At 56.9% G+C, this 14,248-nt stretch overlaps 2 protein-coding genes across 4 annotated transcripts; both read right to left on the bottom strand.

Annotated features, from left to right (window-relative positions):
- Nucleotides 1–1,381: 1,381 nt before the first annotated feature.
- LOC119848941 (gastrin/cholecystokinin-like peptide) lies at nucleotides 1,382–6,446 on the bottom strand. 3 transcript variants are annotated; one of them, XM_043503507.1, is made up of 4 exons: nucleotides 6,032–6,446; nucleotides 3,565–3,833; nucleotides 2,134–2,355; nucleotides 1,382–1,654 (listed from the first exon to the last, which is right to left on the bottom strand). In XM_043503507.1, the coding sequence occupies exons 3-4, from the start codon at nucleotides 2,351–2,353 to the stop codon at nucleotides 1,530–1,532; spliced, it is 345 nt and encodes a 114-aa protein (XP_043359442.1). In that variant the 5' UTR covers nucleotides 2,354–2,355; nucleotides 3,565–3,833; nucleotides 6,032–6,446; the 3' UTR covers nucleotides 1,382–1,529. The 3 variants fall into 3 exon arrangements, with proteins under 3 accessions (XP_043359442.1, XP_038241305.1, XP_043359441.1); XM_038385377.2 differs by lacking the exon at nucleotides 6,032–6,446 and having other exon boundaries at nucleotides 3,565–4,078; XM_043503506.1 differs by lacking the exons at nucleotides 3,565–3,833; nucleotides 6,032–6,446 and having other exon boundaries at nucleotides 2,134–3,107.
- Nucleotides 6,447–11,092: 4,646 nt separating this feature from the next.
- EIF1 (eukaryotic translation initiation factor 1) lies at nucleotides 11,093–13,668 on the bottom strand. The gene is made up of 4 exons (XM_038385378.2): nucleotides 13,487–13,668; nucleotides 12,910–13,073; nucleotides 12,342–12,443; nucleotides 11,093–11,946 (listed from the first exon to the last, which is right to left on the bottom strand). Exons 1-4 carry the CDS (start codon nucleotides 13,515–13,517, stop codon nucleotides 11,902–11,904), a joined length of 342 nt encoding a protein of 113 aa, XP_038241306.1. The 5' UTR covers nucleotides 13,518–13,668; the 3' UTR covers nucleotides 11,093–11,901.
- Nucleotides 13,669–14,248: the final 580 nt, after the last annotated feature.

The following is a 14,248-nucleotide window of genomic DNA, read 5'->3' as shown; positions in this document are numbered from 1 at the left end:
TGGGTGAATGCTGCAGGGACCTGCTGGTGGGGGGAGAGATGGTGCTGCCGTGTCCCCCCCCAGCGGCCTGGACTAAAGCAGCTCCCCCTGCACTGAGGGTGGCTGACAGCTGCTTGGAGGGATTGATTGAAATACCCCTGTCAGCATGACACCCTGCACACCCCCACACACACCCCTTTGCCCCCCCCCCCCCCGCAATTAGCCAGCCAGGACTGGCCCAGCAGCTGAGCTCTGGCATCCTCCACCCTGTCTGGGGCTAGCACTGGCAATTTTATTACAAGTCTTGCAATTGTTTTCCTTCAGCCCCAGCTCCTGGAGTCATGGGATTGTCGGGCTCTCTCACCACTCATTCTGCTCTTTGGAAGAACTTCTCCTGCATCAGGCCTTGACCAGGGAGTCCTGAACATGCAGGGCTAGTGGGCAAGAAAAGCGATGAGGCAGAGGTGAGGGCAGCTGCCGGTGTGGAGGAGCCCTATGCTGGGATGGGGGGAAGCAACCCTCCCTCCCCACCTCAGGCCTGGCTGGCCAGGGAGCTGCAGCATGACCAGCCCTAACTCCACCCCTGGCTCCACCTGCCCCCCTTGGGGCTGGAACCTCTGATGCCACTCAGCTTCCCTACCCCATCTTTACCCAGAGCATTACCTGGCCCCTTGGGCACCAGCTCACCCCTTTGCAGGCTCCCCCCCTGTGCCCATAGGGGCCTGGAGCCCCAGGCTGGGCCTTGGCTTTTTAATTAAAGTGTGTGGGGGCGGGGGTGTTGATTCTCTGGTTGCAGCTATTTCCCAACCTCCCATCTCATTTATCTTCTTTATTTTTAAAGTGAGCAGAAGGGGGAGGGAGAAAAGAAGCACCGGCTTCAAAAGAATACATGAACTTAACTTACTTGGTATTAACCACGAGGGGGGCAGGGGGCAGCTGGCCTCCGCCAAGGAGGGGGGATGGCCTAGGGCTCTTGCAGTAGCCTGCCCAAGGCTAGCTGAGCCCAGCAAACACCTGCTGTCCCCTGTTGCCTCCTCACTCCACCCTAATCCTGGGGGGGAGAGCTGCCCATCCCCATCCCCTCCCAGGAGCAAAGCAGCGTGGGGAGTCTCTGGGTGGAAGCCAATTCTTGGTCCCAGCGCCACCGTTGAGTTGCATCCGGCTCATAGGGAGAGCAAAACCCCCGGGGCACCCAGGTGGGGCTGACGGCCTAGACATCAGCTACCCTGCGGCTCTGGCAGTGCCCTGCCTGGGGTGTGTGGGAACGCGGCACAAACAGCTGCCAGCTGCCTTTTACAGCTGGGTCCTCAGCCCCTGAAGCCGCTCACCAGCCCTGGGAGGGGACATGGCAGGCAGCAGAACCCAGGTGTCCTGATCGCGCGAGAGAACAGACACCACAGAGGCTACACGGAGCAGATTTTATTGGGGAGCAGCAGCAAAAGGCTTTGAAGATAAGATCAAGTGTGAGATGCTTAAAACTCTGTGACAGAGGGCGGAGCCTGCCGTGTTGGCCCCGCCCCCTCCAGCAGGGTGCCCAGGATGCTGCTCCTCTAGGCAGCCTCGTTGGAAGCGGGCAGGCTCCTGCGCCCGAAGTCCATCCAGCCGGGATAATCGCGGTCGTGCAGGGGGCCCAGGGCGTCGTCCTCATGCCAGTGGCCCTCCCGGTTTGCCAGCTCTGCCGGGAGCAGGAGCAGAGACCCCGATTACCCCCCCTGCCCAGAGCCAGCTGTCTTCACCCCCTAACCTGCACTAAAGTGCCCTGGGGGGGGGCTGGCAGGGGGAAACCCAGTCAGCTGTTTAGCCCCCCGCCACCCCGCTGATGAACTGAAGACAGCAGTGAGGGAATGGCCGAGCGTGGGCAATGCTCTCTTGAGCTGAACTGCAGCCCAGCAGCAGCAGGGTGGGGCAGCCAACCTCCCCCCCCCCCTGCAGTGGGGTGGAATCCTCCATGCCCTGCCCTAAACTATCACAGGGTGTGTGAACAGCAGCTGTATCCCACCCCAGAGGTGGCTGCCCATCAGTGGAGGCTCCAGGGGCCCCTGGGTGTGAGATGGACAGGGTGAGTGATACAAGAGGGTTTAACAGCCAGGAGCGGGAGGGGGTCAGGCATGCAATTACAAAAAGGCTTTAAGGGCCCGGATTGCAGGCTCCTACCTGCGTAGATGTGGGGCAGGAATTTGGCCATGAGGTGCTTCTGGTCCTGAGACAAGGCCCCAAGCAAGTCTCTCCGGACAGGGACAGGGTCAGTCCCGCCGCTGCCCGGTGGCAGCTCCTCAGGGCCCGGCGCGCTGCCCAGCTGGCGGGTGTCTGGCCTGGCGAGGCAGTGGGTCGCAAGGACGGTGAGCAGAAGACACAGGCACAGCTTCCCCTTCATGGCTGCAAGAGAGGAGATGGGGCTGCTGGGGGCTGGTGCTGGGACAGTGGCGTGACGCAGCAGCCTCCCCGAGAGTGCTGGGATGGTGGGTGCAGGGTTGGGGCTCATTAGCTCGGGTCAGGTCGCCCAGCTGAGGGCATGCTCAGCGCTTGCTTCAAGACCCAGGGCAGGGTGCCCACAGGTGGCTGGGCTGGGGGGTGTGTGTGCTGGCACTTTGGGCCCAGCTCAAGGCTCGCCCCTAGCCTGCGCTTTGTGCCTCACAGTTGGCAATGATCTAAGATGGCCCCTTAACATGCTCCCCCGGCCAGGGCAGTCAGAGCGCCCCCCCCCCCCTCCATGACACACACACTTGGTGATATGTGGGTCAAATATAGCAGGGTATCAGGCACGCCTGATGGGCAGAGTGCGGGGGGTGAGTTTGCTCCAGGCATAGAGCCCCTCCCTGGCTAATCCAGGCAGAGTCAGGGCAGCCCCCCACCGCCCCCACCCTGAATCAGTGCCAGGAGCTTTCAGAGCAAGACCAGACGCCATGGTTGAGGCGTGACATGTGCAATCCCACTGGGTCTGTGCCCCCTCCCAGCCCACTTCACACACTAGCACCGGGAGGGGCTGGTGCCCGCAGCTGACCAGCTCACACCAAGCCAGGGCCAAGGCAGCACCGGGCAAAGGGAGCTCGAGGCAGTTGTAGGCTGCAGCAGAGGGAGGAGCTGGCCGTGGCCAGCCATAGGGAGGAACTGGGAGCCCCAGCACACTAGAGGGGGCCAAGCGTGCCCTGGTCCCTGGGGAACGAGCTGCCTGCCTGGCCCATCTCTGCCTTTGCAGCTAAAGGCTTATGCCTGGTCCATTTTCACCCGCACCAAGGCACGGGCCAGTTGCCAGGTTGTGGGCTAAGCTGCCAGCCCCTGGCAAGCTGGCATACAGGGTTGGGGGGGGGGGGCTCAGCACCTCCCTTTGCCCCATCAGCAGGATTTTGCCCCTGCCTTGAACCAGCCAGAGACCTAGGGAACTGGCCAGTTGCCAGTGGAGCCAGTGACACAAGTAGCTGGGGTGGGGAACCAGGCCAGCACACATGGGCCGTGAGCTAAAAGAGACGCTAGAGGCAGCGTGCGGCACAAAGGTGCCCAGCAGCACAAGTGCCCCAGGGCCATGAGACCCCCCCATCACTAGAACCCCCCCCCCCCATCATGCACTGGGTGCCCCAGCGCTCTCACCTGCTGGAGTCTGGCAGTAGCGAGCAGATGAAGGAATCGGGTGTCACCACTGGGTAGATTTTCACCTCTGTCATGCCAGGGGCCAAGCCCCTGCTTTTTAAAGGTGGTGCAGGGGGCTAGGCTCCACCCCCATGGGTGGAAGCCCCGCCTTTGGTCTCCCCAACCCCGCCCCCCCCGCTGTGCAGAGGGAGTCACAGGTCATGTGCCACGCTGCATGGGGAAGGGGGCGTCATGCAGCTTGGCTGGTCCATCCCGAAAGGCCCATCAGGCTGTGGCCAGGCAGGGGCTATTAGAGTGGGGCCCAAGTGCTCCCCTCCCAGCGAGATGAGTGGGGGGGGGAGGGAGGGGAATTGTGCTGGATGCTCCCCCCCGCCCCCAAATCGCCAAGCCAGGGCTGAGAAAATAGGCTGTGCGAGCTGCCAAAGGCCACCCTGCCAGCAGGGGCCAAGCCAGAAGCGCCCCTAGGTGGCCTGATGGCTAATCCCAGGTACCCACTGAGCCACACTGCCTCCTTTCCGGCTAAAGGAAAAGGCAGCTCCCCAGCCAGTGTGCCTCAGCCTCCCTGGCAAAGGGGAGGGGGCAAGGCAGGTGAACCCCCCCCCCAAGCACCCCAGGGCTGGGCTAGGGAATTGGGGGAGTCAGGCCACCCCTCCCCCCACCCTGCAACAGGGAACCACCCCAGTGCCCTGTCCCCACCCAGCTGAGCCAGGCCACGTCTTCTGGGCGCAGGGCAGGGCCCTCGGCAGGGGCGGCAGGACGCCCATCCGCAGGGGTCCATGTCTGTGTGCGTCAGCTGAGCCATAAGGCCTGGCTCAGCTGGGTGCAGTAATGCATCCACTCAGTGGCACGGACCCAGGCGTCCTGGGCAAAGGCAAAAGCAGGAGGCATCCGCTCCAATACGCCGAGCACTGTCATGCGCTGGCTCGTGGCTAGCCCCAGAGTGCCACTCGCAGCCAGGCAGCGCTTCCGTGGCCACTGAGCTCCAGCCACTGCCCGGTGAAACAGGGCACCACGGCTCACGTGCCGGGCGTGTCCCAGCGCTGGCGAGGTGAAGCCCCTACCCACTGAGCACTGTGGGGAGCAGTGGGTAAGGGGAGGGGACCAGGCATTGCACCAGAACCTTTGTGCAAACCCCCGCCTGCCCACCCCCTGGCACAAGCTTGCATCAGTCTGGCTGTGCGCACCCACGGCAGCGTTTAGTTTGCTGTGCCCTGTGGCAGCAGGCTGGCTGCTTCCTGGCATGTGCAGGGTGAGCAGAGGGAGCTGGGCCCTTTGCTGTCAAACCCCGAGCCACGGCTGGGCTAGGTGCTGGGCCCAAAAAGAGGGGGATTTATGCAATGGGGACAGGTGCTCGCACAGCCCCTTGTTTTCATGCCAAGCGCCATTAGGGCGGGAATGGAAGCATGTGACCCTCGAGCACAGGGGAGTCTCACGTGTGTCCTTGGCTGCCTGGGAACAACAAAGTGGGTTTGTTACTGCAGCCCCCCCCCCCACCCCAGGCATGTTGTCCGGGGGCTCCAGCAATGGGTCCCGCCGGTGTGCACGCTCCATGGGGGGGGAGGTGGGGGGGGGTGCCGTGCAGGATGCCACTAGGAAAGTGTTTTCTAGCATGACAAACCCACCTGCCCCTGGTGATTTCAGTCCACGCTGGGCATGAAACTCCCACACCAGAGCCCCTCCAGTAGCACACAGGGCAGCCGGCGAGGAGGCTGCAGGGCGGGGCACCCTGTGAAGCAGAGCATCCTTTGGGAGCTGATGGCGGGGGGGGGGTGGGCTCAGACCTAGATGGGATTTTAATTCCCCAGCGACCTTTTCAAATGGTCGTTTTTAAGGACTCAAGGCAGCCTTGTCCCTGGGCTGTAGCCGGGGGCCTGTTGACTCTGGCAATCAATGGGTGAGCCACACGCTTACAGCCATGCGACTGTTTAGAGAATCGACGCGGAGCAAAGCCCCTGGAGCTGTTCCCAGGTGGGTGCTAGGAGCCCACTAACCGCAGAGCACCCACTGGTCAGTGCAGCCACTTGTGCACTTAATCACCAAGGGAGCGGGGTGGGGGGGCGGGGGGGAGGGACCCAGTGTGCGCTCCCCAGCTCCCTTCCTCCCTCTGGTTCTGGAGTGAGCGCAGCCTCTGGGACCCCATCCCTCCTTGGCCGCTCTGCGGAGGCTGCGGGAAAGTGGGGGCCGTAGGCTGTGGGCACCGGCCCCATGAGACAACTGCCTGCGATTGACACACCCCACGTCACACGCTGGACACCAATGGGGTGTAGGTTAGGCCTGCATTGTGCCCAGTCTGTGGCCTAAGTGTGAAACCCGGGGGAGCTCCCTTCCCAAGCCTGCCCTGCCAGGCGCCCGCCCTGCTCACATGCAGGACGAACCTGCCTCCGAACGCGAGGAGTCGCTTGCTGCCCAGCTGCCTTGACACAACTCGCTAAAGGGAGACAGCCAGGGGTTTGCAAAGCGTGCTCACCTGTGCCTAACGATTCGGCTGCTTGCTAGCGCCCCCATGGCCAAACGTGCCACGGTGAGGAACGGCCCCCAGGCCTTTGGGCCACCCTGGTCTGCCGTGCCCTCGCTGTTCCCGTGGGTCAGGGTCCAGGGCAAGATTCCAGCCAGCTGCTGTTCCTGCCTCTCATTTGGTGCGGGCGTAAGGAGAAGCTGAGCCCTCAAAGGAAGCAGTGCTGGACAGCGGGGGCGGGCCGATTACTCGCCGAGGCTGGAGCCACTCAGCGCAAAGCCCCTTTGAAGTCAATGGGGGCAGGATTTCACCCAGAGCTGCGCCGCCAGAGCGGGATTTTGTTTTTCGCTACAACCTTTGTTTAGCCTGAATTCCTCCCCCATCCTCTGCGGAGATGCATCCTTCAGCCCCCTTCACCACCAGAAATAACTCAACTCCAGATGCCAGCTGTGGCTGAAGGAGCCATTACGGGAATTGGCCTTTCAGAGCCGGCGTGCCAGGCCTTGTGGCTCATTCCCAGCCTGAAGGCCAGGGCCGCGCGACTCGTTGCTTTGCAATCCTCCAGCATCTCTTCAGCTCCAGGCTCATCCCCTCATGGCGCGTGCTGTGATCGCACATTGTCCTAAGTGGGGTACTTCGCTGGGACAGGGCCTCTCACTGGAGCACATGTGAGGAGGAAAATATTGGCCTGGTTTTGCCTGTTTAGCCCTCACAATCGATGCTACGCTATTTGAGGGCCTCCTCCCCAATTTTAAGGGACCTGGCCAAAGAGACGAGGGCTTGCCTGGGATTCTGGAGAAGTTACAGACCATGGGGTCGCAGGTGGCAGGGCTGCCCACATGCATTAACTGCTGTCCTTCCCCAAACGGATATTAGAGGCTTGGCAATTGGATCGGGTGGAGGGGGGGGAGGTGTTAACTTTGGGGGGATTAGGGAGAAAAGCTCCAGGCAGACTCAGGTCATGGGAGGCAATATTCTGAATGGGCATTTATCGTGGTGCACGTCTCTGCTCTGCTCCCAGGACTGGTATGTTACCAATTCTCAGAGCAGTTTCCCCATTTCCATGGTGTTTGCAAGGCATGACACTAACTGGACTGCTAACGAGCATGTCCGCAGCAGCTGGATTTGGAGCTCATTTAACCTGAATACTGGAAACAGATCCAGCTGCGGTGCTAGACGCACAGCTGGGTGCAGCCAAAGCCAGGTGCTGTGAAAAGGGATCAGGCTAAGATGAGAGATGTCACCGGCCCCGCTGAGGTGGGGCAGTATCATTATCCTCACAGAACAGCACAGGGAGATGAAGCCCCGGGAACAGAAGCTGGGCTCCCAGCCTCTGGCTCTGCCTGTGCATTAAGATATGCGCTGACCCATAACTAAGGTCAGGGAGAAAAGCCCACTGATGTGCCAGTCTAACGCAGGTATTGCTGGGTAGCTAATGGCCAAGGATATTGCCACTGGCTGGGGTGCATTCTGGGAGGTTCACAGCTTGCCCCCTAACTCATCTGGAGGTGGCCTCATTCAGAACGGGCTCCGAGCAGCACAAACATTCTTTAAACAAAACCCTTCCTGCTTGGCTCCCAGGGCAAACCGGATCTGTCTGGTGGGGAAGGTATCAAGTGCTAATGCTTCACCCCAATCGATTGCTCCCTGGAGCATTTCCTACAGGCAACAAACAAATTGTTCTGCAATTAGCGGCCCCTAATGCTGCTGATCTGGGCTAAATGAGCCTTTCCGCTAATCTGAGTCAAGTGCTGCTGTCACCCCCTCTGTCAATTATCACTGGAAAGTCCTTGTGATACTGGATGCATCTGAGGAGTGATGCTTATTTCCCCTTGGTTCATCAGCAGGGAAGTAAATATTTGGCCACCTGTACTGTCTCCATTTGGTGAGTTCCCAGAGGCCCTCGGTAGCAAAAGCAGCCAGTCTGGTCCCTCTCCCCAGACAGGTTGTCAGAGCACAGACCCAGGTGTAGGGGATCAGAACAGACATGAACATTAAGTCCCAGAGTTCATCTCTTCTGGTGTGCAAGTGGCTCCCTCTTGTGTTGGAACAGCAGTACTGGAGCCCATGACTAAGGCCTTGGATAAAGGGGAAACTTACTGTCACTTGGGAAAGGGTTCAAACTAAACCCCCCAAAAAAGCCCCTGATACAGGAATAAGAGCATCGACATGGGAGTTAGACCAGTGTATCGCTATCAGTTTAATTATACCAGTATAACTGGACTACCTTTCCCATGGAGCTAAGCCCTAACTGACGTATCTGATTTTTGCAGCAGGGAAGCTCGGCAGCAGAATCAGGATCTCATTGCATCAGGCTGGGATGTAAAGAGGTAGCAGGTTCCACCAGCATTGCCAGAAGGTATCGCTGCTAGGGCTTCACAGTGAGGACAACAGGCTTTTATGAGCACTGAGTAGAGTCCACTGGGGGAAAAAAGTCTGTTTCAGCCAGCACGGCTAGCAAATCCTTAAAACCCCACAGGGGGCTTGTGGGGAAATAATTAAAATAATTTAAAAACAGGCTGATGCACGTTCTGTATATTTATGACTAGTGGGAGGCCTGGAAAGATATTTCCTTCTAGATTGGTTCCTTAACTTTAAAATATCCTCTTGTTTGCTGAAAGCACAGGGATGCTCATTGAGAGTTTGCTCATTAACTGAAAGCTGTCAAATCTCCCACAAGGACTTTTTTCTGCTCATAAATTAATTAGTGGTTAAAACTAATTGAATTCCTGGTCCCATTGACATAAATGAGGCCAGGATCCAAGGCAGAGCTTTAAACAGTCAAGCTTAAGATCACTTCTCTCCATCTCATGAAAGACCTGAATTTCTGAAGGTGAAAAGACCTTCTATGCTTTCTTTATAGATCAGAAAGCAGTGTCAAGAAGGGCCCCAGCCTAGTGGTTTTTCCTCTAGAAGAGGTTATTAGTAACAGTAAGCCATTTCCCTGATGTTCATGTCTGGCAGCCATACATTACTCTCACATAAAAACCTTGTGGGGGGGGGGAGGAAAGGGGGCCCACATATCTCTGGGAGACCTGATTTCACACTTGTGCAGTCAAGTTTCCATCATGTGGTGCATCCCATTTCCCAACCCCAGGAAAACTGCACCCACCATTTGTATTTAGCAGGGCCCAAGCACCCAATGGAGACAGAGCCTTACAGCCCCACTAGGCAGGTATCCTCTTCCCCCAAGCAGGGCCCACGAGGGAGGAAGGTTAAAATACGCACTGTTGTAGCCACATTAGTCCAAGGGAAATTGTATCTTTTGTTGGATCAACTTCCATTGGTGAGACAAGCTACTGAGCTTACACCAAACTCTTCTTCAGACTACATCTGACTGACTGAGCTCAAAGTAGCAGAGGGAAGGGAACCAGGGCTCTATTCATCATACCACCAAACTCCCAGCCGCAGCTTAACACTAGTGATGGTGCTAGATATATTTTAATACACAAAAGTTACTTGAACTTGATTAAGTGTCCTCATCCCAGGCTCCAGGAGGCCTTTAGCCTCTCAGTGCTTGCTAGGCTCTCTGCATTGCCGGGAGCTCACAAGGAAGGACAAGCAAAACTGCCAGATGTCAGTGGGGCAAGGATTGAGCAATCACCATGCTCAGTTGCATGACAGGTGCTCTAGAAATAAGTAATTTACCCCATAAAAGCTCATTTGCATAGTAGATTCCCTGTGTTAAGACTAGTTCTTGCTACTTAGAACTCTCCCAACCTGTTCACTTTAGCATGAGGATATTTTTCTTGTTCCATCAATTAATGCACAGGGCACAAAGGTGGCTATTGCATCTCACTGATTTTGTGCACAGGTGCAGCCGAGTGAAGACCATCCCAGCCCTTCAACCAAATGAATTATGATCTCCTGCCCCTATTTCAATCCTGGTCCAAGCACACACCCTGTACAGTCATTCCCCTAGAACAGAAAGTCATTGTTCTAACTCACTGCTTTTGTAAGAGATTCCCTGCTGCTTTGCGTAACTGTAGCCAAGTCTCTCAGGAGATGTTTGTAAAGCAGGCAGAGCGCCCCACTGGAAAACAGGTCTGAGATCAAAGGGCTGTTTCAGGGAAGCCAGTAAGACATGGGTGTAATTTAAACAAGAAAGTCAGGCAAAAAGCAGACAGCTCCTAGTTCTGCCTTAGATTGTACCTGTTCCAGGTAAGTAGAGCTGACTGTGCCACCTCCAACACAACCTCCATCTTTCTCTCTCCCCTTTAGGGTTACACATCCCTCCTGGGTAGTGCGAGGCAACTGCCAGGCGTCTTGGTAGTGTTCTGGTCCACTATGGTAAATCCTGTGTAGCTTTTGTGCTGTATTGGCAGATGTCTGACCCTGGAACACTTCTTCCCCCACTCTGAGCAAAAGGGCCTCACCCTAGATAAAAGCTCATTGTGCTCCAGCGATGCTTCAAGCTGCATTCCTGAGCACATCTGTATTAGACACACCCACAAGCCACCACTAACCAACTCCCAAGATTTTTGCTGCTTACAACATAAGGTGGGTGATTCTCTTTTATTGGTCTGACTTCTGTTGGTGAGAAGCTTTCAAGCCACATGGCTCTCCAGGTCTGGGAAAGGGACCAACATGGCTGCAGTTACACGGCATGATCAGCTTATTGACTACTCAGGCCTCTGTCCACACTAACAATACTACAAACACAGCTGCCACATTTTGACTTAGAAAGGCAGCTGCATATAATACTGACCTTCAACTCAAGTATTGTGAGGTAAAGCAAGGGGGGCAGGGCGGAAGAGGTAACAACTCCCCCTCAATCCTGTATGGGCTGACGCAGTGCCCACAGCAGGGCTCACTAACTTTTCATAGAAATCTCATCCAAGCAACTCATCAGGAAAGGTTGTCCAGATGTTTGCACAGCAATGGCTGATGCAACAAAGGTAAGCAAGCTAGACTTTGGTCAGTCACATCTCTCAAAGGTCATTTTCCACCCTCAGCCCCAGCAGAGCAAGCCAATTAGCTGACTAGCATAAGGTATCCATGGCCCCAAACTTAGAACAGCAGCAACTAGAGACCCTCTGGCTCAAACAGGAAAGTGAATCCACCAGGCAGGTGTTTTTGAAAACCATTTTTATTTAAATAAGGGTTTAAATACATTACATACAACATTAAAACTGAAATGAAGAATCTGTTGCTTCACAGGGCATTGGGCAGCAATTACTAGTAACATGTAAGCTCTGCAGCTCTATCTACAATGATCCAAAAATTGATCCCTTGTCAAAAGTTTAACCCAAGGTAATGTTTCCTTTGAGCACTCTACCGTGTATCTTTGGGTTTAATGATACCAACAGCTGACTTGGCCTGAGGTCGAGACACTCAGCCTTGGAGAAGCCAATCTTCCAGGTATCTCCTAAGGCAGATTTCTTCAGTTACTCTTCTTGGTCAGTCAGTTTGTGCCCAGACCACAACACCTCCAGAAGCAGCCCTGCCTACAGGATGCCATTTCCCCATTCAGTGTCACAGCTCATGTTTGGTGCCTCATGCATTTAGGACCACAGCAGGCACCTCAAGTATTAAAGTCCATTTAAATGGAAAGGAAGCTGGACTGAAGAGAGATGCAGACAGTCTCTGGACAGACTTGTTGAGTCCCTGGACTTAAACACAAACTTCTGGTTATTTTTAGCTTCAGGCTGGACACTGCCTGATTTACCTCGGTTTAAATGAGGGACAGCAAGACGAGACAGCATGGCTCTTGCCAGTTTATTACATCGCTGAGTTACACTACTAGTCCAGACTAAACAGCAGACTTCAGATGGTTACATTACACAATCCAGCTGGCTTTAAACTTATGACAAGGGACAGAAGGGGATTTTACTCATCGCAAGGCAGTCCTCTCACTTAAAGCCTCAGAGACCCACTGGCACTTAAAACCCATGGACCTTCAGCTGGTCGTCTTTAGCCAAACCAATCTGTGAAGAAAAAAAAAAAAGACATGACCATGCCTTACGGAACACTAAACTGGTGGACCTCTGACATTCAGATACTGGCTAAGTTTCCAAAGCTCCCGTCACCAAGAAAGCACAAAGCTCCAACTGTCAAAAACTAGACAGTCCCTAGAAATGCAAGATTATAAGCACTACACAGTTTGAGAAAAATGCAGGCAATTTCTTGAATACCTCTCCACACTCTGATTCTTATTTTACCTTTTGGTATCAGGAAGTATCAGATCCAAAACTAACACCTCATTAAACCACAGCAAATGGCATCTCTTTAATTGTAAAGAAATTATACCAAGGTTGATAAAGTAGCAGTGAATACAATCTGTTAAGTGCTGGAGCACAAATTCTAGAAAGGAATGTCATACCTCTATGAGGAACTGGCATATGTTCTTGCGCTGGTCACCTTGCAGCTGAATCACTTCTCCATATTCAGGGTGTTCAATCACAGTACCATTGCAAGCAAATTTCTATAGTAGAGAAACCATATTTTGGCAAAAATGCAGTGCAGGCCAGGTATCAACCTGTCCCATAATGCAGGCACACGCCATACAAGGTCATTTTGCCACATGGAAACATAAGAACTCTATGGACTTTGTCCAGTTCCTGGACCTTAGATTTTTTTTTTTTTTTTAAATCAAAGCTTTGTAACTATTAGCCTCAGAGGCTGGAGACTTCAGTTTAACAGCAGCTCTACAGGCCAGTATTCCTCCTCATGTGCCCCTGCCAGTCAGCTCAAAGCACTTTCAAACCCCCCCCCCCCATTAGTTGGGAAGCATTCCACCTTCTCCACCCCCTGCAAGGCAGCAACCGCCCCCCCCGGGAGCCCCCCTCCACCCCGCTGCCCATTAAAACCTTCCCCCCTCCACTGCCCAGTAACCCCCCCCGGCAGCCCCCCCTCCAGCTAAACCCCGCCCCCCCGGGGCCAGCCCCCACCTTCTTGAAGGCCTTCACCAGTTTCTTTTTATCGTAATCATCCGCGATGCCCTGGACAGTGGTGAGGGTTTTGCGGCCGTTCCGCTGCTGGATCCTTATATGGATGTAGTCCTCAGTGCCGCCGGGGAGCAAGTCATCACCCTTACTTGCATCAGCAAAGGGGTCTGGGGGGGAGAGCGCACGTGAGCCCCGCTGCCCCCCCCCACGCGGGCAGGGCGCATGACGTCAGCGGCGTGTCACGGGGCAGTGACCTCAGAGGAGCGCGCGGGGGGGGGGGGGGCGCAGAACCCGCAGGCCCCGCCCTTCCCGCGGGATGGCGCCCCTGCCGCCCCGCCCCCGAAAAAAAAAAAAAATTCCGACGCCATCGCAACAGCGCTCGCCATTGGGCGGCGGCTGCGTCGGTCACGGCAGAGCCCGCCCCTCCCGCTGACGCAGCGATCCGGGGGAATAGAAACTGCGCCACCGCGAGGCCCCGGCCCCGCCCCCCCCCTCGCGAGCGGCGGGGCCCGGGCCCCCGGCCCTCCCCCCCTCCGCTGGAAAACCGCCCCCCCCGCGCGCCCCAGCCCCGCCCCCTCACCGAAGGAGTGGAGGTTCTGGATAGCGGACATACGATACGCTTCCCTTCCCTCGGTGGAGGCGGCGGCGGGAGCGGGCGGGCGGCGGCTGGGCAGGGAGGGCGGCGGCGGCTCGAGCGGGTCTCTCTCGGGAGAGTGATGCTCTCGCTGTGGCAGCTCGAGACCGTATCAGGGGGGCGGGACCGGCGCCGCCCGCTTATATAGCCGCCCCTTGTGACGCCAGCGCGCACGGGAAGCGAGGGCTGCGATTGGCCTGGAGCGGAACACGTCACTGCGCACGGAGGGGGAGCCGCGGCCTGATTGGCAGGGGTGGGGCCGGGCGCGTGCGCGCTGGGGCCCGGGAAGGGGCCTGGCGCACGCGCGCTGGGGGGGGGAGAGTGCGGCGTGGAGCATGCGCAATGGGACAGGCGTGGCCTCCGTGGGACAGGGCCGCAGGGTGGGGGAGGGGAGCCGGGGCCTTGTCTCCCTTCCGGAGCCCAGCAGCGACCCCCGGCCCCTCCCCCACCCTCTTCGTCCTCCCCCCTCCCCGCCATCGGGCCCCCGGACCCCCCCGCCCGCAGGGGCCAGGCATTAACGGAAACCTCGTGTGAGGAAATCGCCAGGAACGAACCCAACCCGAGCTGGGAACCCCCCCAGTGCCCGCCCCCGCCCCCCCGGGAATCGCCCTGCCCCGGCCCTCAGCCCCACGCCACAGGGCACGGCCACAGCTGCCAACTTTCACCCCGTAAATAAGCCCCTCGACGTCCACCGGCAGCCAGAAACCA

The sequence above is a fragment of the Dermochelys coriacea genome, chromosome 27 (genome assembly GCF_009764565.3).
Source record: "Dermochelys coriacea isolate rDerCor1 chromosome 27, rDerCor1.pri.v4, whole genome shotgun sequence".
Lineage (NCBI taxonomy): Eukaryota > Metazoa > Chordata > Testudines > Dermochelyidae > Dermochelys > Dermochelys coriacea.
Note: the sequence above shows the minus strand (reverse complement) of the source record. Positions and strands in the feature narration are given on the sequence as shown.